Genomic DNA, 22053 nt, shown 5'->3' with positions numbered 1-22053 from the left:
GATCGCCGATGGGCGGGTCTACGTAACTATGCACTAGATAGCAAACGGAAGCCCACTTCTGCTGGACTTCTTCACAGTGCGCCATTCAGTCGGACTATGGACTCCCAGCTGAGCACGACACCTTGTTCATTGGTTGGGCCGTCCAAAGCATCACATGACTCTGCACGCCATCGATATCTGAAGCCTTTGCCGAAGGAGATCATTGGATTGTCGTTGTCGGGATCCATACGAAGACCATTAAAGCTGTTGGGGCATGAATGTCAGTTACAGCGAGGGGTGTAGCGGGTGAACCTGGATTACCTGTCTTGTATGAAGTCGTTCAGAAACTTGTTGACCAGTTCCTTGATGAAGGACGTCTCCTCCTCTGGAATCCAGGAACGCTGCCATTTTACCTTTAGGCACTGCGCCGGACTGTGTCTGCCTTTGACAGCTGGATATGTCATGGTTCCTCCAGTAGCCCCATGGTGAGGCAAGGTGTAGACCTGTCGAGTTGAGCCAGCAACAGCGGTCCCAGAAGTTCCGCCCAAAGCTGCATTCGGCTTTTGGTCCATATCAGTAGCTGGCTGATGGCCTGGGGACGAGCATGCATGGATACGTCCAGAGACACTTTGGTACAAGGTTTGACCATCGATCTTGAAGTATAAAAATTCCTGAAGCTCGCTGAAGATGACATGGGTAGGGCACCATTCCACGAGATACTGTACGGTATCGCCGCAGAATCGCCGACCGACCACGTCGGATACTTCCCATAGATCGTCCATCTTGGAATCCTGGATAGTGGCCTGGTTGAGTGGTGTGAAGGCAGCTGGGGAGAGTGGCCTGGACATGGCGATTGGCTTGCTTAAGTGATGAGAGGGGAGTGGCCTGGATCTGGCGAATGGTTTGCTTGAGTGGTGTGAAGGCAGATGGGGAGAGTGTTGGGATCTGGCGAAGATTGGATTATTGAGTGCTGCAAGCAACATATATATGTGGAATTCGGTTCATCGGCCGTAACGCTCCGCGGCCCTCCCACAATGGAAGGATGCAGCCTCAAACTCCTGGGGATGCATTGCTGGCCAGTGAAAGTATGAGGCAGCGCGATATCCTCTCGATTCGTGTGTCAAATCGATTACCATGACCACCTGCGTCTCAGCTGTTGGGTCTCAGGACGGCATCCACTGGCTAGGAACGCCTGGCTTTCCAAGAGGCAGTGCGATGTTGGCAGTTATATTCAGATGGTTGAACTTTTGGCTAGAATGCCCGCATGAACACAGCCCAACATAGCCACCCATGCCTTCACTCTGAGGTCTGGACTGTGGTTGACTGGCTACGCATGTCTGGCCATCAAGAGGCGGTTGGGGGATGTCGTAGTATGCACACAATCGTAGTCCATGTCTGGAATAGTAAGCTGTCACCTAATCAGCTGAACTCGAGTAAGGTAGATTAGTCATACAGAGCTCACAGCCGCGCGGGCGAAGCATCTGTACGGATCGAATAGCCACGAGCGTTGGTGTGCAAGAGATATCATATTTTTGATGTGGTGCTCAATTCTAGCGGTGATATGTTCCGCACGGTCAAAGTACGTGTACGGCTTGAAAAGCCCGGAAATTTCGGAAGCTCGTCCAACGGTCTGATCTTGGGCTGGTGGTGTATATTGGCGGTGATATTCTCCGCACGGGCAAAGCATGTATGCGGCTTAAAATCCCGGAACCAAACAGAGTCATCCAATGGTCCAACCTGAGATTGATGCTGTATATTGGCGGTGATATTTTCCGCACGGGCAAAGCATGTATGCGGGTTAAAATCCCGGAAGCAAACAGAGTCATCCAATGGTCCAACCTGAGATTGATGCTGTATGTTGGTGGTCATATTGCCCGTGCGGGTCCAGCACGCATACGGCTTGGAAACCCGGAACCAAAGAAGGTCGTCCAATAGTCTGATCTTAGGTTAGTGCTGTACGTTGGTGGTCATATTGCCCGTGCGGGTCCAGCACGCATACGGCTTGGAAGCCCGGAACCAAAGAAGGTCGTCCAATAATCTGATCTTAGGTTAGTGCTGTACGTTGGTGGCCATATTGCCCGTGCGGGTCCAGCACGCATACGGCTTGGAAACCCGGAACCAAAGAGGGTGGTCTACTAGTCTTACTTTGCATCAGTGCTGTATTTAGCGGTCACATTGTCCGCACGGGCAAAACATGCATAGAAAGCTGAGATCCGGAACGTCGAAGGCGCGAACAATGATCTGATTCGTGTTGGCCCTGGGCTCAATGCCCGTGCGGGCAAACTACGCATATAGGATCAAAACCCGGAACGTCAAGGGCGTAAGTGGTGGTCTGTTTCCTCGCTGAGACTGAGCTCTCCCAATTATTGTTTCCGTATGGGTGGGATGAGTGTACGGCTCCATGGGTGGAGACTTCGAATGCGCGAACGACACATAGCGTACTAAGTGATCTCAGTAGTAGCTGTCTGACTGTCGTTGACGACTCATTCCCGGCTTCAGGTTCCTGGCTTCTAATTCTATGGCGATGCTAGCTCCACGCGGGGAATTTCCGCCATGCTTATTCAGCTCTAATGTCACGTCACTTCACCTCACCTCTGCTAATAGAACTGCATTAGATACTTCGCTCTATCGACGGGCCAGTTTCCCAGAACCATACGATATACATGTCAGCCTATCATATCCAACCGAAGCATCGTCCACACCGCAAGACCATCTTCGCCATGAGATTTCTGCTTCTCCCATACTTGGGTACCCGATCGCCATGGGAACCTCCAGGTTCTCTTCCAGTCACCACTTGTGCCCTCAACAAACGAAGTCGACTCGCGGCATTTGCTGTAAGAGCATTAGGTCTGAAAGTCTGGTCACTAGTAAACTGCCATTGTACTTACCGAACAATATCAGCCAAAGCATAGTACGCTTCAGCAGCGTCCGTGTCACAATGATCATACAATACCCAGCTCGGCTCCCAGTGTAACATGACATACCCAGGTCGTCCTTCCAGGTATTGCGTGCGACGAACTTCGTGTTCCAAACAGTGACCATCGATAGTGCTGGCGAGCAATTCCTTCAGCTCGGTCTCGTGGACAGTGACTGGCAACCAGTCTACCAAGTACTGACAAATTGATGAACCTTCGAATTTTCGATCACCGATGATGCTCTTGATCTCCCACTCCTGCTGGCTTCTGTCTGTCATGGTAATCGTGGAACTGCGGTTCCTTGCAGCGGGTCCAAGGCCTCGAAGATGATGGTGGCCGTAACTGGAAGATATGTAATGGCCAATTGTTTACGCATATATAGCCTAGTGGGCTGCCGGGGTATGTGGGTCGAATCCAGGATCTGGACGGTAGCCAATAAATCTGACGACTGAACATAGCCGCCTGGTCAACTAATTCGGCGCCGCGTACAGGATCTCTACACCGCCGCAAAGGATTGCACTGCATCTCCATAGCCAGATCGTTCCAGACTCACAGTAAAGGCGCAGCCTGCACCTGACCTGTCTTTCATCTAGGCCTGCTAGCCAACAAATTCGGCGCCGCATCCAGGATCTCGAAGAATCGCGCTGCCTCCTCATGGCCGGACATGCGTAGCCAGTCAATTGCTTTCCAGGCCCAGAGCGAAGACGCAGCCTGCGCCTGACCTATCTTCGTCTGGACCTGTCATTTGTACGGGCATGCAACAGCCTGGATTATGATGCTCGCTGGTCCAATGGACTATAGACTCCCGACCACACCTCAAACTCGTTTGGTTTGACAACATCTGTTTCGCGTAGCGCTAAGTTATTGTGGATCGTTTTGCGCAGTTTCGCAGGTATATAAGTCTGGAGTCCCGTCTAATAACCAAGTGCACAAACCAACGACATGTCTTGCCACCCACGCACTGAAACAGAGAGTGAGATTGCTGGAAACTTTGACAATGACCACAGCACAGTTTTACCGTAAGTCAGCAGCCAGGCAGAGCCGCAGGATACCTAAGTTCATGCACTGACTGAGACTAGTATCCCACCAGCTTATCAAGCCACACAACACCAGGGCCAGCCAGCTCCATTTCAACTCTCGTGCTGTCTCGAGCAGGAACGTACCGCCGGCTGTGTTGATACTGAGGACGACAAGATGGTAAACGATCTTGAGAGTATCCGGAGCGACGATTATACCACGGTCGCTGACGGCAGTGAGCTAACTGCATGCGGTCATGATGATACCGGCCCGAAGACTGGAGATGTTGCGAAAGCTAGCGAGGAACAGATCTTGAGCGTGGTCTTCGATGACAAATTCAAAAGCCTTATGCGTACGGTCCGCAAATCCGACCCAGCTTACGACGCAGATCACTCTTACTCTGTGCTCCGCATCTATCCAATGGGCTCTTCATCCAACGACACGATCGCCGTGCTGGTCGAGGGACGGACCACCGACCTGAACACTGCCAACGAGTTTGTCTTAACCACCGCAGGCCAACGAGAAAGCGTGATCCCCGTCAATGCGACCGAACGCTTAGTCTGTCCAGCCGTCATTTCCTCAACCGAGGAGCCCAATGCATATTGGTCGTTACCCCTGCAATTCGGGACTACCGAGCTCCGACAGTCACCTCACGGAGAATTCTGGATCACAGCCGCAGCCAAACCTGTGGGCTCAGGAGCTGAAGGTAGTCGCGACCTTTGGGGCATCCTCGCTGTCATTCACGATGCCGATGTACCAAACATGGCTGTGTTTCTTGCTGCCATGTCTGTGGCGAAGCTCAACGATACGTGGCTCTCTGGTAGCTCTCTCGCCAACAGTGGATACAACGAAGAGCCTACTGATGACTACCCGCCTGCAGGCATGTTAAGAATTATGCAGAAGGTGATGTCAGGTCAACTACGCCCATGAAGTTCTTAGTGGCTAGTGAAAGTTGAGGCTATGTGACTAAGCCAAGGGAAGCTACAGGCAGGTGTGTTGCATTACCTTTACGAGCTAGATTGTGATATCGTTAATGGAAAGTAGCGCAAGGGAGACAGTCGTAATCCCTCAGTCCCTGCAACTTTAAATGCCTCTGTCGTGAGATGTAGTAAATCAACTCTGAACCGAACTAAGGCATGGATGAGGCTGCACTGGTTCAAGTGCCGTAAATCAACTTATCAAAAGCTGCAGGATCCAAGGTCACCTCCGCCCATCAATGACCCTTTTCGAAGTAGCTTCTTTGACGGCACCGGTCGCGAACGTAACTTCAGGCGAAGCGTGTAGAGGAGGAAATGCTTCACGTCATATTCTGCTGATCTGCTCATGGAGGAGGCGACGACGATGCCGAGAATAAGCAATTCGTGGGTCATCAAACCATGGACCAAACCCTTGCAGCCCAAGACCTAGGCGGCGGAGTGATCGGCCAAGTCCGAACACCTCGTCATCTGTTATCGAGCCACGGAGCCGGAGGAGCAGAGCGTCAGAAGCATCGGGAAACACAGCTCCTGCCGGAATGAATCGCAGAGGAGGAAGGGCTGTACTGTGTCGAATTTTGCAAGAACTGAGTGCTCTTAGGACAGTGGCAAATGTGATTCCGGTAGCCTCGTATAGCTCGCGAAGTAGAAATTCTTCGACGAGACCGTTCGCTCCCACGCTCCCAATAATGATTGTCCCCCTCGTTGTTGGTGGCTGAGTTAAGAACATTGTAAGCATAGTCGGCGCCCGCGTACCCAAGTCGAGTCCCATGAGATGAACCAACGTGCTGATAGGATGCCGGAACGCCAAGCTCGCATCATAGCGGTGCAAGTCGAAAAGATTGCCATCTCCGCGTGCTACTGGTCGGAAAATCATGTCATTCGCGGCCGTTACCAGTTGAAGATCTCCATTCTCGGACTGAGCCGCCTGGAATGTCAAGCTTCTGTGTTGATCATCAAAGGACCAGAAGTGTGGCGATGCTCTTGAAGGCGCTTTGTAGAGTGTTATAAGCAGTGTTGAGTTCATCTGGATAAGAGCGTGTACTCTGGTAGAGACGCAGGACAGGTTATGGAGGTCTGCTGTTGGCAGATACTCGCAAACCTTAAGCAGGAGTTCGGCCGGGATGCAGTGTAGCAGGCGTGAGCGGGTGTTTGGTGTAGTCATAGCAGCTTCTGCGCTGGACATGCGGCGTTTTGGGGTTCTGCACGAGCAATATCACGACCTTTGGGCGCTTTATACCCGCTGCTCATTGTGGCAGTGTTAGGGCCTTCGCGGCTTAGACCAGCTTGCTACGAAAATGGCTGGTCCAGAGACCTCGTTCTCGATACCCGGCCGAGACAGATCGTATGACAAGCTTGCGGGGTGACATAGTAGCCAATAGATGCCAGCACTACCTCAAGTCAACAGGCTGCAGCTACCGCGATTCGATGGTAATGACATGTTGATGTTTGGCGGTGAGAAGGCTGTGTTGTGCATAGTGGTTCTAGGCCCAGCGTGCTGCTTCAGCAGTCGAGGTATAAGATGCAGGCGCGGAGCACTTCGTACTTGAAATCTCTCCAACTTGCAGCCCCCCAACCGAGCTCAACATGACCACATTATCCGCAGTCATCGCATCGCTAAAGATGGCTCTCGCCGATGCGCTGGCCGCTGAGGAGCACCAAGCTCGGACTCAGCACGGCAACGACACAATGGATCACCATTCCGATAAGCTTCTGGAGCATTTTGGAAACTTTCATAACGCACCACCAACTTCGATGCAGTATACATCTCAGTATCCAGACCAGCATCCGAGAAGCAGCCAGTGGTACGTCGTCCACTGCCGCTACAGCGCAAATAGGGTCGTCGACTGCTGGCTGCTTGCCGAAGAAGCCACTTTGAGCGACGCGAACAAGACAGCACTTCACAAGACATGTGGAGTGTCTTCAATCGAGCTCCACCAGGCTCCAAGATTGCTACATAGTGGTCAGCTTATCTGTCGTAATGTGTCGGCCAACGAGAGATATCCCTGGAGTACCTGGAATTTCGGCGCAACCAATCTTATCTATGGAAGGAGAGGCGAGGTATGCGCAAGCCTGTACCACGCGCATGATAGATGGTGGTGCAACATTGTGCTTGGCGAAGACGAGATCGAATGTGTCCTTCAGGAGCTGTACCAAATGACCAGGCTCCAGCTGTTGTCGACATGGCTGCGTTTTAGCAATAGGGACTGAGGGATCACTGGCAAGTCCAGACACTACAGGATGGTAGCATTTGATGACGCGGATAGCGCCTACGGGTTGTAGCAGCCGATGTGGTGGTGGATTGATTGAACTGGAGACGGCCAGACGGCGGAGACTTCTCCTTCGGGGTTTGGTACGCCACTGGCTGACTACTGGCGGGACTTCTGCGTCCGGAAACGGGCGTCTGCGTTGGGAAATGGCGCGGATAGTTTGCCTTTCGTGTCTTTCTCGATGCGTTTTTACCAATATGCAGCAAGAGGTACCGGTATTTTTACAGTCCGACAAGACGTCGTGTGAAGTCGGACAAGGTTTAGTAATGCGCCAATCTGTGGGGTGTGTGGATTGAACAGATGCATGACGATGTGCGGGACGATGTCGTCCATAATAGTAACATGCCGGGCCTAAACAAGAGTCTGCAGGGGTCAGATTTTAGAATGTATGGCATCTTACAGAAGCGCAAGAGCCGCATTGTTAGCTGACGCCAATCTGGCGACACTGATTTTCTCGGTGAAACTACATGTGCCATTAGTGTGCAATCTGGAAAACAAAGACACATTACGCTCGACATACTAGCGCTATGTCGATACGATTTCTCGGTCTGCGCGAAAGGGAACGCAAGATGACTAATGAAGAGCGCAACGAGCTTGACTGTTACTTGCGCGATTTGGAGCCATTGATGAAAGAATCGTGGCAGTATACCAACGGCGTGCGAAATGGTCACCTCAGCAGTCATGGCAGAGAATTCATGACGCCGATACTGCAGGCGTCACCTCTTCGGTTTGGGACCCTACCAGCCATTTGAACAGCTAGACGGATGTCAAAACTGATCGGTCGCGCTTCACAGGGCATGTACCTCTCCGGGTACATATGCTTCGACTTGGATCGCTTTGTGCACGATTCCTAATGTTGACCTACAAGCATACCGTCATTCTGAGGATTCCGTGATCCAGACACCTGCATATGGCATACTTCTCGCATGCGGATCAGGTGCATTAGACGTCAGTGGACCGATGGATAGAGATAGTGGATTATCAAAACACATGTTCCTGCATCGGCCGATGGCCATGGATGCAGCTGAGGAGCTACTCACGAGTGTGGGATTCATCAAGCGTGGAGTTTTCCCCATCCATTGCCGATTGGGCGACTGGGCTGGTTATCGCGCGACGATTTTCGAAGCCGGGTACATGGGACAGATATGCCAACAAAGGCGGTCAGTTCATGAGGGAGCGAAACTCCAAGAAGCGCCACGAGATCAGCGTTTGGCTCACGCGTGAAACTCGAGCGCCAGGACACTTACGACGACCATCTGTTTCGTATGTGTCGGATGCTGTCTTCTGTGGTATTGGCGTACGGTTCGTGATGACGGCCACGTAGGGTGAAGTCTTCAATGATGACTCGCCAATCTGAGCCGTCCTCGCGTGCCCCCACCATAACGACGTGACTTGACAGCCGAGAGGGCGGGCACAGAGGCGATATAAGAGGCACGAGATGGCCGCGGGCAAGATAGAGAGACACCTGGCCCATCTCGAGCTTCTGCGCCTGGAAAGCTGCGACGGCGCAAAGGGAGCGTACGCTCCACGGTTCAAGGTAGGCGCTAGTGCTCCGTGAAACGAGCGGCAGCCTCAAGAGTTACGGCAGGTTTAGACGAGGTTGTTCAAGTCGTGCAGGGACTGCTGTCGCCAAAACGAGACGCACGTGTCGCCGGTCACGGACGCAGAAGGTTCGTTAGGCTGTCTTGCGATGTATGCCTACGTAAAATTTGATGCTCCAGAACATCGGTCGGCTTTTTACAAACGTCATTTGCCCTGAACCCCACTGCTCGGCACATGCGAATGGTTGGTAAGGATGTATGCTCTCTGCTACCTGGCGTAGGCTGGATGTGTCCTCTGCGATGGTCTCTTCGCGTTAGGCTCGCTGTCCCAAGGACCAAAGGCACCACTCGCGGACTTGCTTACACACGCACACTGGTGCACCCTATTTGCTGAGTATCGCGAAGGCTTGGTCACGACTCAGAGCATCATGGACCATCTCGGTGGCGGATCTCGTCCAGAACGAGTCCCCTCGTAGAACGGCCAGCTCTGCTCGGTTCTTCTTGCTTATAGCAGCTGCTTCGAGCGTCTTCCTCTTCTGGACGTCTGGCACGCGATATGTGTTCCCGTCCCGTATCTTGCTAGGTACGTCGAAACAAAGTGTATATCTGGTGTTGAAGGCTGGACCGAGAGGATCTAACCACGTTTTGTGCTTGAGTAGACTATGCGCTAACGCTCGAAAGCAAAGCCCATCAGGCCGAAAAGGGAGCAGAACCGTCGTATCAGCGAGACGAGGAGCTTTAAGGAGCAGAGTCTGAGTCTCTTGCATAACATCTGCATCCGACTCCTGTTGCCATCGATACAGGAGTTGGGTATTCCTGTCGCTCCGTGTATCGACATACGCGGATCCTACAGAATGCGCATTGATCTCGCGTGGCTGTGGGCAAACGACCAATATCTTCAAATCCAATTCGGCTGGAAGAGAGTTGGAGAGACTGTGAGGGCACAGTGACTGAGGACAGACAGGGAGTGACGCTTTTCGAGAGCGGTCGCAGTACTGCTCGAAGGTATATGGCCGTATCCCAACGAAGAGCTGTCGTACTCTGTTGATATTTGCATTCCAAGTGACACAGCCGTGAATGTCGTCCTCGGCGCTTATCGATGTTCGGAAGCCAAGGAAGTAATCAGCGAATGGTGACTGGCCACTAAAGCAGATACAGCAGGCTGACTGTTGATGACCACGGCCTTCAAAGGTGTTCAATTGGCGGTCACTGCGCCTCCATCCTTGTATGGCTCGCGGAAAGGGTACAATCGCGGTGTACCAAAGATTGGCGCCGTACAGAACAGGACACGCTTCAGTGTAGATATCTGAACAAGTAGCCAGGATAGACGGGTGTAATATTGGGTCGGCGTTAGTGTCGATCTCCTCCTCCTCGTCTATGTCGAAGTCTTCGAGGTCTACATGCTTCGCCACGTGGAGATTGGTGACGGACCTTGGAAGGCGAAGAGTCGTGGTCCGCAATCGTCCAAGGGATATGACCTGGGGCGTTTGTAGCAAATACTCGTAGATCAAGAGTCGCACCTCCGCTGGTAATTTAGTGAACATGCAGTGTTGTCCTTCTGGCAAAGGCATAACAGCTTGACAGAGTTGGAATGTGAAGGAAGTGTACAAGATTTCTACAAGATGTCGAGTGTTAATCGTTGTAAGGACAACACTTCTATGATCAAGCTGATCCAAAGCCCGTAGTCACTGACTCGCCAGCCATGAGTCTCACTTCCTGGTTCCTGGTTCCTGGTTCTGCACTCCACACCCCACGATCAAGTCGATGTACGACACCCAGACAAGCCAGAGTCGGAGCTCGGAGTTAATGCTTGCTTACTAAGGATGGCGTACAACACATCCACCACTACCCACGTCAGTTCAAAGTTCATTGCACAAGCAATGGGCACTGCATAAGCAATGGGCAACTTACCACCACTATCGCGAGCTGGCCTCTTATTTGCAATCATCCTGTTAAGACCTTCGCCGACTGCTTTCCGCATCGCCGCGATTGTCAGATCCTTCGCCACACGAGCGGCTAGACGTGCTTTGCTCTCACGAGTCCGTGGTGGCACAGTGGAATGGTCTGCTCGTGTAGTGATCATAGCTTGGTCCAGCTGGCGAAGGGCACCAACAGCATCTTCGACTGTTTGCAATCGCTGCAATATTTCGACCTGCTGGGCGACGACGGTTTCTAGGATACCAAGTTGAGGTACTGTCTCTACCTGTCCTTCTAAACTATGTAGCATTGCCACTGGTTGGATCACTGGGGATGTCATCACTAGAACGAAGAAGGTCTATAAATGAACGTTGTAAAGAAATAACGGTTGACACGCTGTATATATATACCACACTCGCAAAACCTGAACTCCAACAAAAACCGATTTCCCGGAGCTGCACATAACGCCAAAGCACATGGTAAGGATCCGAGATCGTGGAACCCAAAGCCAGATGCGATAGTCTATTCACCGAGGCCTGCATTCTCCAGCATGCTGTTGAGGTCGCCTGTCACCGCTCGCTTGGCCAAGCCATTCGTTAGACTTGGACACTTTATGTCGATCCCTATGCGAGCACGATGTTGCTCATACATCGTGACGTTCTCGCACCCTCCACCGATGCGGAGGAGGCTGCAAGAAGTGGCTTGCTGGCCACGACAGGTCCTGCATCCATTAGCAAAGCCCCGCGATACATACCGAGGTCGTCATCATACCATTGAACCGACGCAAGCCCATTTGGTGCGGCTGACGGTACGCTCACAGTAGCTAGCTGGTTGCCGGAGCAGTTATTGGGTGTGGCCTGAAAAGAGAGTGGCAAGAATGTTGGATTCGTGAATGTTATCACCAAATCGCAAGTGGCATTGCTGCCGTTGAGAAGCCTGCGGAGGAGAGCACATGTAAGTCTTGTATTTCGATAAGTGCTTTGGGTGGGTATCTTACTCAAAGGTCATATTTTGTCCCGCCTGCAGAATGCTCAGTGGCTGGGTCATACATGGTAGGGAATGCTCGAAAGGGATTCCGATCTGCGCAGCGGCGGTGGCAACGAGTAATGCGATTACGATCGTTTGTCCAGCCATTGCAGCTCAAAAGACTATACTACTCCGTGAGTTGAGATGAAGAGGTGTACCTCCTTTCTACGGGTAGCTTCGACTTCTTAAATGCCACCCGAAATCGCCTTGTGCTCGGCTAGGACTCCTCCTATGTCGCTAGAGCCGGTCGAGAATTCGGATTCTTGCTTCACCACTTCCGACTTGAGAAGCTGTCGCGGGATCCCGGATGTTGGACTAGGTGATATAGCGGAACCACGACCTCGAGCGGTAACTGAAAGAAGACTTTGATTGCCGACGCGGCTGTTGATACGGAAGTGGTCCTCTCGTAGATCTGTAGGGTGACCGGAGAGGACTTTCTATGCGATCGTGCTGTCTACGGATGGCTCGTAGTATGCGACGCACCGCCTTCAATTGGTGTGGTAGCTCTACGACCACAGAGTATCTTGATCCTGTCCGGTAAATCCTTCCGTCCTCAGACTGGTAGATATACCATGCAATGTCCTCGCCTAGCTCGATGCCTCCGTGGCAGTATTGTTCGAGAAAGTCTGCACTTGTGCAACGTGAACAATATGATACGTGTGTGTAAAAATGATCGATAGTCTCGAGCTCCTCGCCCGTGAGTGTTCTGCTTATCGAGCTTATAGGGTTCGAACGGAAATGAACGGATTTGGTAGATGCCATACTTGTGAATGAACGTGTATGGGTGCTACTCCTTGCTTATAAGTACCTACCAACGGGGCACGTTGATGAGTTCGATTACTAGGAAGCTGGAAGCTTAGATGCTGGAAAACATTTACACTGAGCGTATCATGACCTAATGCAAGGAAACCCATACTAACTCCAGACACCACATACCGAACGAGTCTTGATGCTTGGAAACTCCCCTCTACGTCTCCCCATGGCCGTCTTGATCTCCTCCGTCGCCCTCAACATTCTCAATAACACGACAGAAAGACTTCGAGTGTGACAGTCCCGCTCCAGGATGGTTCGCTTCCGTGACATCGATCAAACCGTACACAGCCCGATTCAGCTCAACGCATCTCTCGTTCAAATCAGCTTGTGCTACATCCAGCTTTCGTCGAAGTTCTGCAAGTTCTGCCACGTGAGCAGCGTGTGCTTCTTCGCAAGCTCTGGTCTGCTGTTCGTACTTGTGGTAGAGATCTGTCTTCGCAGCGTACAGAGCGTTGTACATCGCAATCACGAGGCGAAAGCTTTGGTGGTTCAGGATACGATCTTGGTACGCCGTCTGTTCTGCCTGATGAATGTAGGCGGTGAACCTGCAAAACAAGTGTCAGTCCATGCAGCAAAAATCAACATAATTGCCAGTACCCACCGTTGTCCAAGTTCGACCGACTCCGGTGGCGGGCTGACTTGAGTGTCTACGTTCGATAGATGCTGGTGCAACACTGCAGAAGGATCGTCTGGCGCGATCAATGCGTGATGCAGGCTAGCTTCAGGCGTGAACGCATGGTCTGTGTACGTCGGGAAGGTCTCCGTGTGGTAGAAGGTATGATCGACCGGCATCGCTGATGGCGTGCTGTAGCCACTTCGGGAATCTCCGGCGTAGAGTCGAGATGACAATGTGACTGGTGAAGACATCGTAGAAATTTGAGTGCAATGGTAAGGTATGTGTAGAGCTGATGAGTGTATGCGTCGAGACAAGGACGTTCCTTTGTGTAACCTTTATGTTCCCATACATTGTGCAGGTTCGTGGCACAGCAGGACTTCGCCGACAGATGTTGCTGCACGTACGCGACATTTCCGAGATGTTTATCATGCGCAAACGCCGTGTTGCATCGCCGCCGAGCCGTCGCGCGAGTTGCAATCCATACGATGCTAGCACGAGGCACAGTGGTGCATGAAATGATGTGATTATAGTATCATCACATGCGGGGTGGGGCTCAGCCAGGTCCCACCATTCGATGATTGGTGCGACCCTGCATATCCGCTATGTCATCCATTGCAATACGCCGACTCCAACAGCAACTAATAAGTCGAGAGTCCGGAACATAGAAAGCTGGATCCTGGATTTCAGCTCGCTCGGCTGTAGACTATACTAAGCGCGGTGCCGCGTGCAAAGCCGGATGATCTCCGAGGTATAACCAGAACATGTGGCGTTTGAAACGGGGCAGAACACGATCTTGACGGCATAACGGTCGCATTTCTATCAAGTCACGATCCCTCGCGCATACTGTATCGCCCCCACAGCATTGGTTGCCCAATGACAATGTTTCAGCGACCCTCACGACTCGGCACGCCATAAGGTGAAGCATTCCAGTGATACCAGCTCCACATACGGTAGAATCAAGGCCTCATCGAGATCTGTGCGCATAACGAAGTCGTGCTGTACAATTGATCAGCGATCAACTCGCAGTGTTGTCACTCTTTGCTTAGAATACTTACGAGTTTGTGGAATTGGCTGATGGTCGGCGACTAAGTGTGAATAGATCATCTAGGAAATCGATATACTGTTTGCACCCACTCCAGCGCTCGGCGTCTTTCAACCCAAACACCCGGTTGGTAGCTCGTTCGCAACGCACATCTTCTGCCGTACGCACGAGCTTGTGATCAGGTTCCATGCAAGTTAGTAGAGTAAGTCCAAGAGCTTCGAGATCGACATTGCTTGGTCTGCCAGCACCTTGTGAACAACGTTCGCAATCGCCTGTCGCATGAATCAGCAATCTGCTATCCATTCGGTACGTTGGGTGCATCTACCTAGAACAACGCGACCGGAGCGTCCACAAAGACGTATCGATGTTATTGAGACATTGCCGTGAAGAAAGCCGTGAAGGTGCAAGAACTTCAAAGCATCCATTATCTTGCACTCTTGTTAGCATGCTAGCTCCTACCAGATCGGTTCATACACATACTGATGTCGAGAGGATCTGAAGATGTATGTCCTGGAGGGCGAGATGAGTGCCCAGCACTTCCTCAAGGGTAAAGCGAAAGTACTGAAACCCTAGGTGCTGGTCTATACTATTTGTAATGATGAATTGTGGGAGCACAAGGTGTCGATGCCGCAGACTCCAAAGCGAAGCTTTGACGTCGTCTAGCTCCTGGTTGACGGTCTTGAACATGAATAGAGCAGGATCGCGCATCCTCCGACGACAAATGATCCACTTCTGTGAGCTTTGCGTTATGGTACCTAGGCGTACAAACTCGATCCAATCTACATTGTCAGGCAGCCGGTGCTGATTAGCTTTCACGATAGACGTTGAAGCTGTTGCCACAACGGGCTTCCGCTGAGCCGATGCTAAAACTGGCAAAGGTGGCAAGGTATTGCATTTGATCCAAGAAGGTGTCGTGCGGATGACTTGGTGGCGTGCAGTCGCAGGGTATGCGGGAGGCGATGGTATCGTCACGGTCAAGCTTCGCGGGGCTGTAGCTGGAAGTGTTGGGCGCTGAGGCCTTGAATGGCGTCTGAACGCAGCCTCGAGTGCAGTGTCAGCCATATTTGCACTCTAGAAACTTGTTCTCTTCGCTCTCTAGAAGTCCTTTCGGTCTATCATATAACGAGTAGGTCTCGCCTTGTAGGGATGCCAGTGCCGCTCTAGGAGCCAGAAACCTAGAATCTGGTACGTCCCTCGACGAAATCCAGGAACACTGCTATTGGAATAGGCTCGGGCACTAGCATGTCAACCAGCATCTCAAGATATAAATGTATACCTTCCATCATATCTGAGAGACCTTCACTTCCCTTCTAAATCACGTCTGGTACATGATTCTTCGTAGTGCTTCTTCTCCTTTGTTGGCAATATAGCATCTGTTCACTATGGCCGCAGCAAGTGTAGCCTATCCAGTCCTTCCGCCTACCTGGGACTTTGATTTCCCATCCCGTCCTATATCTAAGAGCAAACTCGTCGGGAGAACACAACACCTTACTGAGGCATTCAACCCAACAGCTACGCAAGCTGACAGGACCTTCTTCGACAATGACTATACTCAAGCTGCGCAGGACGCCGGCATCCAGAACAAAGATGACATCGAAATGGTTGATGCACCAGGAGACGAGGCATCGACGGAAGCCGGAGATGAAGTAGACGAAGAAGATGAAGAGATCAGCGCAGAGGAATTGGCAGCACATGCGGAACTCCTACGAAGCGGCGTACAAGGTGTCGCGGCCATTATGACTTCGCCGAAAGAAGTGCCAATGATCGTCGCTATCGAGGCACAGAAGGCTGCAGGGATGATCCGAGATCTGTGGGTCTCGACGAGTAAGAGCGAAGTCGACGAGATTATGATTGACCTGGAACGGATTAATGAGACCATCCGGAGACTTACCGCACAGATCCATCCCGCAAGCGTCGCCGACAATCCTCAGCAGCGGTTTGAGCATTATGTTATTTACACTCGAGCAATCCGAGACTCGATCGAGGCAACACTAAGTTGGATCCAGATCTGGCGTATCAGCTCCGACCATACCAGCCGCCGTAACACTGCAAGGCTCTTGTTGCAAGAGTGCCTGACTTTTGTACAGCCACTAGACCGCTCCGCACTAGAGTGGAAGACTGTTGTACCCCCAAAAGTACAGCTTGCAGTGCAACGCATTATTGAGTGGGGCTATGCCGAGTTTGATCCAGACCAACGTGATCTATTACGACGAGTTCTTACTCGCGAATCCCAGGCTGCGAGGTTTCAAGTTGCGATAGTTGAGAACGAGCAACAAGCGTTTGAGGACTTCTTTACTGCGGTGTCTGCGAAGCAAAAAGCACCTGCGAAACGTGCGATCCGGAAACTCGAAGCAACTAATGCCTCACTCGTCAGAGCCAACAGGCAAGCAGGGTTCCACAACGGAGACCATGCATTGCCAGTAGAAAAGATGGACGAATTCTGGAGGTCTCGGGAACTCTGGCAAGGGCCTGAGCAGGATCGTGGGGTGCTGATCGGCAGGTTCAAAAAATTCGTGACCATGTATATGGAAGGCACTGGATTTCCCGGTGTTAGCGCGAAACTTGACGGCATGGTGACGGTCCCGACAGGTGGAATCACCCTCCTGGCTGTACAACAAGCCTATATTGACGCTAAGAAGCTACAATTCAAGAATCCTTTGACACTGGAGTATCCGATCAATACGACCGCATCATTAGAAACCGCCTCAACGCGCCTCATAGCAGCCCGTCCAACGCTCGAAGCTTCCTCTCGCTCGCTCGAGAGTCCATCCACTACGATACAGGGCCCAGCGGCAAGGCCAGCGCTCGAAGGTCCATCTAATTTGCAACAGGCCGTAACTCCTCCAACCATGGATGAGCTTGATACATTACCGGACGCCGAGTCAACAACGGCTACGCAAGTTAATCTTGGGGACCCCAATTTCGCTTCCCGTTCTATTGCTTCGCCATTCGCTACGGAGATCCCGGCATCTGCCCAGCCCCGGGCCAATGGACCACCACAAGTTCGAAGCATGCCCGGGCCTTGCTACGAGGATGGGAATACGCATATCGGGAAGATCGTAGGCGTACGTGCGCTGAAGGGCCCGTTTCGTGGTTACCGCGTCATCGTCAATGTAGGCACCGAGCAATGCCCGGTCTATGAATGCAAGAAGGGTAGCGACTTTGGCAGAAGGATGGGCGAGGAGTTGTATAGCAAATATCCGCTTCCCATGCCAACGCACCTTACCGATCGACTGGCAAGCCACATTCATAGTATAACTGGCATTGCAGAGGTAGCACGAGAACCAGGCGAGTATCAGCGGGCAGCCATTACCTATTTCCTCGTGCACTGGACTCAAGAATCGCAACGTGCCTTTTCCGGATCACCCGCTTCAGAGTGGATCACCCGATCAGATGCAATCGCTATTCTGGGAAAGCACCTGGTCGACGATCGTACTACGGGGTATCGTGCAGGATTGGCGAAGATCAAGGCGCAGATGAGCTCATGGCTGAAAGATTGCACCTCAAATGGACTCGATCCGGATAGTGGTCGACCCATTAGCGAGGAGCGTAAGCGACAATTGCCTTGGCTCTTTGCACCTACACTGAGTGACGTGGACAACGAGCCCACTCAGCAGCAGCATCGTCCTGGACCTTCCGACGCTGACGCCGTGCCCAACATACAGATCGGTACCAACTGGTCACGCCCAAATCATGCTCCGTCTTCTACCGAATCTTCCTAATATAATGGTTGAGTACCATCAGAGCCGCTCGTTTCATGGGACGTGGAGTCGGAGTCAGAGTTTGCAGCGGGCGTTCTGCGCCAATGTTTACAAATTGAGTATGTCTGTCTGTGGCGTTCGTGGCTGTCTTTGTTTCGTATGTAGCCAGATAGATGACTGTATAGCAAATCTTTCCTCTATTCATATCTCTGTGCCATTCATGGTGCGAGTTGTGTCTCCTGCGGATGGAGGTCCAGCAACCTGAATGTAACCTCCGTAGTGTGCTTTGTATAACGTCCGTTCCCGCGTGGCCGGACACCCTGCGTGCCCGGACACTTTTCGCTCGTCATCAGACATCTCGCAATGTAACATCCCCCCCAGTGTAGCGAGCCACCCTACGTTGCGAGCCACATCACAGACTCCAGTCTCGTAAATCCTCTGCAAGGAAAGTACAGAGACACAAGCTGGCTTATAGCGTTCTACATCTATGGCCCCCTGCGTGACTCGCCGCGTTACACGAGATACGGCGTATTGGTTGTGCTGTCGATCATCGCGCCAATGCAGCCGATCAACCTTCCCGCAATTGACCCCTGCTGCAATGCGCCTATCGAACACCGTATACACTTCGGGGGTCCTACACGACGGTGATTTGGTTATAGGACGGGTCATCTGTTTTTGCCGTCATCACCGTCCATAGGCTCGCATTCCGAGGGTTTCTCCGTTCACTAGGAGATATGCTTGGTTTGCGTGAGAATTTAGGCTACATAATCGTGCGGACGCTATGCTGTAAGGAACGGATAACGGTAATCTGCTCTAACCCCTCTTCGCACTAGCTTCTGTCTGAAGGTGTGGCGCTTCTCTAGACGCTCCTACAGTTACGTGGCGTGACTTTCCGTGTGCCTGCAGGCTATTCTTGGAAAGAACGTTGTATACCGGCTCCGATTGATCCTTTCTGATTAGAGCACCAGGCTCATTGAGCGCAGTAACCTCAGCGGCGCCTTTCCGTGGTGAAAGACGGCACTCCTTTCAAGGATACCTGTGCAAGCTTACATTTACGAGAACACGTAGATCTGTCGCATATGATGTATTGAACAGCGTCTTATACCAATGGACTAAATTATATCATTTTTCGTCAGTCACTTCTCATAACACAAACACAAACGGGTAAATCCCGCGCCAGAGCGACATGCGTAACAAGAAGGAACTCCAGCAACGCGCCTCAGCCTTGCGTATGACAGCCTTGTCTCCCGACTTATTTCTCGCCGCCATGTAACGGGCCTGCTTCTGAAGTGAATCACGCTCCTAATCTGCGAAACGACCCTCTTCTCTTGCGATATGCGCGTCCTCCACGTCGACCGCCTTGACTTCACAGAGTTCCAGGACGACCAGACGCCGCCGTACGTGGCTGCGTCGCACCGATGGCTAAGCAGTGGGGAAACAACCTTTCAAGATGTTCGAGATGGCGCAATACGAACGGCGGAGGTTACCAGAAAGTCGAAGCCTTTGCGACGTACGTTCGAGAACATCTGGCGCCGATCAGATGGTTGTGGGTAGACACGTGCTGTATAAACAAAGACAGCGCTGCAGAGCTGTCTGAGGCCATCAACTCGATGTTCGACTGGTACCTCGAGGCCGAGCTATGCCTATCATACCTGGCAGACGTCGAGACGGCCGAAGATGGAAGTGGCTTTGAGAAGAGCGAATGGTTCACGAGAGGCTGGACACTACAAGAGTTAGTCGCGCCGCGGACGGTCCTGTTCGTGACGAGGGAATGGCATGTTATCGGACACGAAGGACGCTCCGCCTGTAGGGAAGGCCGGCCTCTGACGGGCTTCGGCCTAGAGGAGACAATTGCTCGGATTACGGGAACTCCAAGAGCTAGTGTTGCACAAATACGAGACAAGCATCGCTTTATGTGTTAGCGACAAACTGAAATGGATGGACGGCCGGACGACCACACGGCCGGAAGATACGTCATATGCACTCTACGGCGCATTCGACGTCACACCGGGCGCAAACTACGGAGAAGGACACAAGGGTGCAAGACACTGTCTTATGGCGGCCGTAGACCACCGGGTAAACGAAGCTGCGCAGCAAGTCGAAGACTATAGAAAGATCGTCGGTTGGCTCTCACCACCTGATCCGCAGACGAACCACGCCTCGGCTCGCCAACGCCATGAAGACAAGACAGGCGTCTGGCTGCTCCGGTGCGACCAATACACACGATGGAAGGCCGGTGCTCTCGACCATGTATGGATGTACGGGAAAGCTGGTTGTGGAAAGACGATCCTTCGTTCTACCCTCGTTGAGGACATCCGAGCATATTGTCAAGGAGAAGTAAACATTGGGCTAGCGGTGTTCTACTTCTCTTTCTCGGATGACCAAAAGCAGACTTACCCAGATTTGATGCGGTCGCTGGTTGCCCAGCTTGGGTGGAAAGAGCCCAGTCTGACTATACTCCGCCAAGCGTATGATAAGCCCAACGCGAGCGTTCCAGGAGCTGATGAGCTGGAGAAGATCCTGTGCTCCTCATTCGAGACGCACGACAAGGTCTTTCTGTTGCTAGACGCTCTGGACGAATGTCCTGAGGTCGGCGACATCCGCCAGGAGATGATGCAGCGAATCGAAGGGCTCGCACAACGTGCAGCTAATCTCAAGATTTTCGCAACAAGTCGTGAGCAGTCGGACATACGTGAGTCAATGGAAATACTCCAGGTTGGGCATATCAACATCGCTACACGGGCCGTGGATACTGACATTGGCAAGTATGTGTCCAGCGAAATGTCCCGTGACCGAAGACTTGCTCGCTTCGATCTCGTTTCAAAAACGGCGATTGAGAAGACGATTGCGCAGAAGGGCGACGGGATGTGAGTTGTTCCATTCCATCATACCACACGAGACTCCGTAAAGGCACTGATGTTGGTGCCTGTTCTGGTTTCGATGGGCATATTGTCAGCTGCAGGAGTTGAAAAAGCTGCAGAGCCTCCGGCCATGTTTCGTGCGCAAGGCGCTCCATGACCTTCCGGCCACTCTTCACGAGACATACACGCGCATGCTCACTAGAATTGGGAAGATGTACCGCAAGGACGCGCTTACGCTCCTGCGGTGGCTTGCATACGCTCAAACACCCCCAAGTCTTGGCGAACTTGTTGATGCCGTCGTTGTTGACCCAATAGTGGACAGATTGGACTTTGATGACCGCAGCGACCCAGAGAGTACATTGAATATTCTCTCGGGTTTAATCACAACCGTGACAAGTACAGACGACAGCTACGAGGATGCAGAACGTACCTTAGAAGGCTCGGACGGCAAAGAGGACATCAGCAGTGTTACTCATCATCAAGCGAGCAACAACACGAAGGTTCGACTTGCCCATTTCTCGGTGAAGGAGTATCTTGAGTCAAGCCGCATACTGGATAGCAATGCCGGGATTTCCCATCTGCAGCCTGCCAGGGAGCACCATTTCCTTGCACATAGCCGTTTGGCGTATATCACATGTTACAGTTGTCCACACAAGACGACCTCATCCAATATCCGTTACTAGGATACGCAGCACGGTCGTGGTTTCATCATTCGTCGGTACAGCAGTGTGGGAAGGGCGATAGGGAAGCATTATTTATTACATCCGCGAAAGTCATATTTAATTGGCTCCTTCTCCACCAACCGGATCGGGCATGGAGTAAGCCATTTGAAGCTCCGAAGGACGTAGGTTCAAGCCTTTACTATGCCAGCTTAGAAGGACTTGAAGTAGTAGTGGCGACACTACTAGAACGGGGAACAGAGGTCAACGTGCAGGGAGGCCGGTATCGCAACGCGCTACAGGCGGCATTACTGAGAGGCCCCGAGAAGGTGGTACAGATGCTTATAGACGCGGGAGCAGATGTCAACGCGCAAGGAGGAGAGTATGGCAACGCGCTCCAGGCTGCATCACTCCAAGGCCGCACGGAGATCGCGCAGCTGCTGCTAGACAGTGGAGCACATAGGTCCAACTACCAGAGTTGATCAGGAGCCGCTCTAGCTGTATAAACAAATGCGCTGTACCTGTGCTTGTTTGGTCTCGCAATCCTCGCTCAGTCCACATCTGTGCATTTTTTTCAAGCTCCTTTGGCTTTTTCTGCTTAGTCTTGCCTTGAGCTTTCCTTGGATCCTTTCCGCGTGCACGTGATGCAGTGGAACACTAACTGTCGAGGTTGTCAATGCACAGCACAGTTGCGCCGCGCACGAACCCTTTCGCAGGACCGT

At 52.1% G+C, this 22053-nt stretch overlaps 6 protein-coding genes across 6 annotated transcripts; 3 read left to right on the top strand and 3 right to left on the bottom strand.

Annotated features, from left to right (window-relative positions):
* Positions 1-71: 71 nt before the first annotated feature.
* LTS14_002157 (uncharacterized protein) lies at positions 72-827 on the bottom strand (the record flags this gene model as incomplete). The annotated part of the gene is made up of 2 exons (XM_064834864.1): positions 72-243; positions 301-827. 2 exons carry the CDS (start codon positions 825-827, stop codon positions 72-74), a joined length of 699 nt encoding a protein of 232 aa, XP_064697735.1.
* A 1818-nt stretch (positions 828-2645) lies between these two features.
* Positions 2646-3172, bottom strand: LTS14_002156 (uncharacterized protein; the record flags this gene model as incomplete). Its single annotated transcript, XM_064834863.1, has 2 exons — positions 2646-2811; positions 2868-3172. 2 exons carry the CDS (start codon positions 3170-3172, stop codon positions 2646-2648), a joined length of 471 nt encoding a protein of 156 aa, XP_064697734.1.
* Positions 3173-4088: 916 nt separating this feature from the next.
* LTS14_002155 (uncharacterized protein) lies at positions 4089-4841 on the top strand (the record flags this gene model as incomplete). Its single annotated transcript, XM_064834862.1, has 1 exon — positions 4089-4841. One exon carries the CDS (start codon positions 4089-4091, stop codon positions 4839-4841), a length of 753 nt encoding a protein of 250 aa, XP_064697733.1.
* Positions 4842-12606: 7765 nt separating this feature from the next.
* Positions 12607-13319, bottom strand: LTS14_002154 (uncharacterized protein; the record flags this gene model as incomplete). Its single annotated transcript, XM_064834861.1, has 2 exons — positions 12607-12997; positions 13054-13319. 2 exons carry the CDS (start codon positions 13317-13319, stop codon positions 12607-12609), a joined length of 657 nt encoding a protein of 218 aa, XP_064697732.1.
* Positions 13320-15492: 2173 nt separating this feature from the next.
* On the top strand, positions 15493-17832 carry LTS14_002153 (uncharacterized protein; the record flags this gene model as incomplete). The annotated part of the gene is made up of 1 exon (XM_064834860.1): positions 15493-17832. One exon carries the CDS (start codon positions 15493-15495, stop codon positions 17830-17832), a length of 2340 nt encoding a protein of 779 aa, XP_064697731.1.
* Positions 17833-19229: 1397 nt separating this feature from the next.
* On the top strand, positions 19230-20682 carry LTS14_002152 (uncharacterized protein; the record flags this gene model as incomplete). The annotated part of the gene is made up of 2 exons (XM_064834859.1): positions 19230-19543; positions 19734-20682. The coding sequence occupies 2 exons, from the start codon at positions 19230-19232 to the stop codon at positions 20680-20682; spliced, it is 1263 nt and encodes a 420-aa protein (XP_064697730.1).
* Positions 20683-22053: the final 1371 nt, after the last annotated feature.

This window comes from Recurvomyces mirabilis, assembly GCF_035927965.1.
Source record: "Recurvomyces mirabilis strain CCFEE 5264 chromosome Unknown scaffold_4, whole genome shotgun sequence".
Lineage (NCBI taxonomy): Eukaryota > Fungi > Ascomycota > Dothideomycetes > Mycosphaerellales > Teratosphaeriaceae > Recurvomyces > Recurvomyces mirabilis.
The sequence above is the reverse complement of the archived record's forward strand: the minus strand, read 5'-3'. Positions and strand labels throughout refer to the sequence as shown.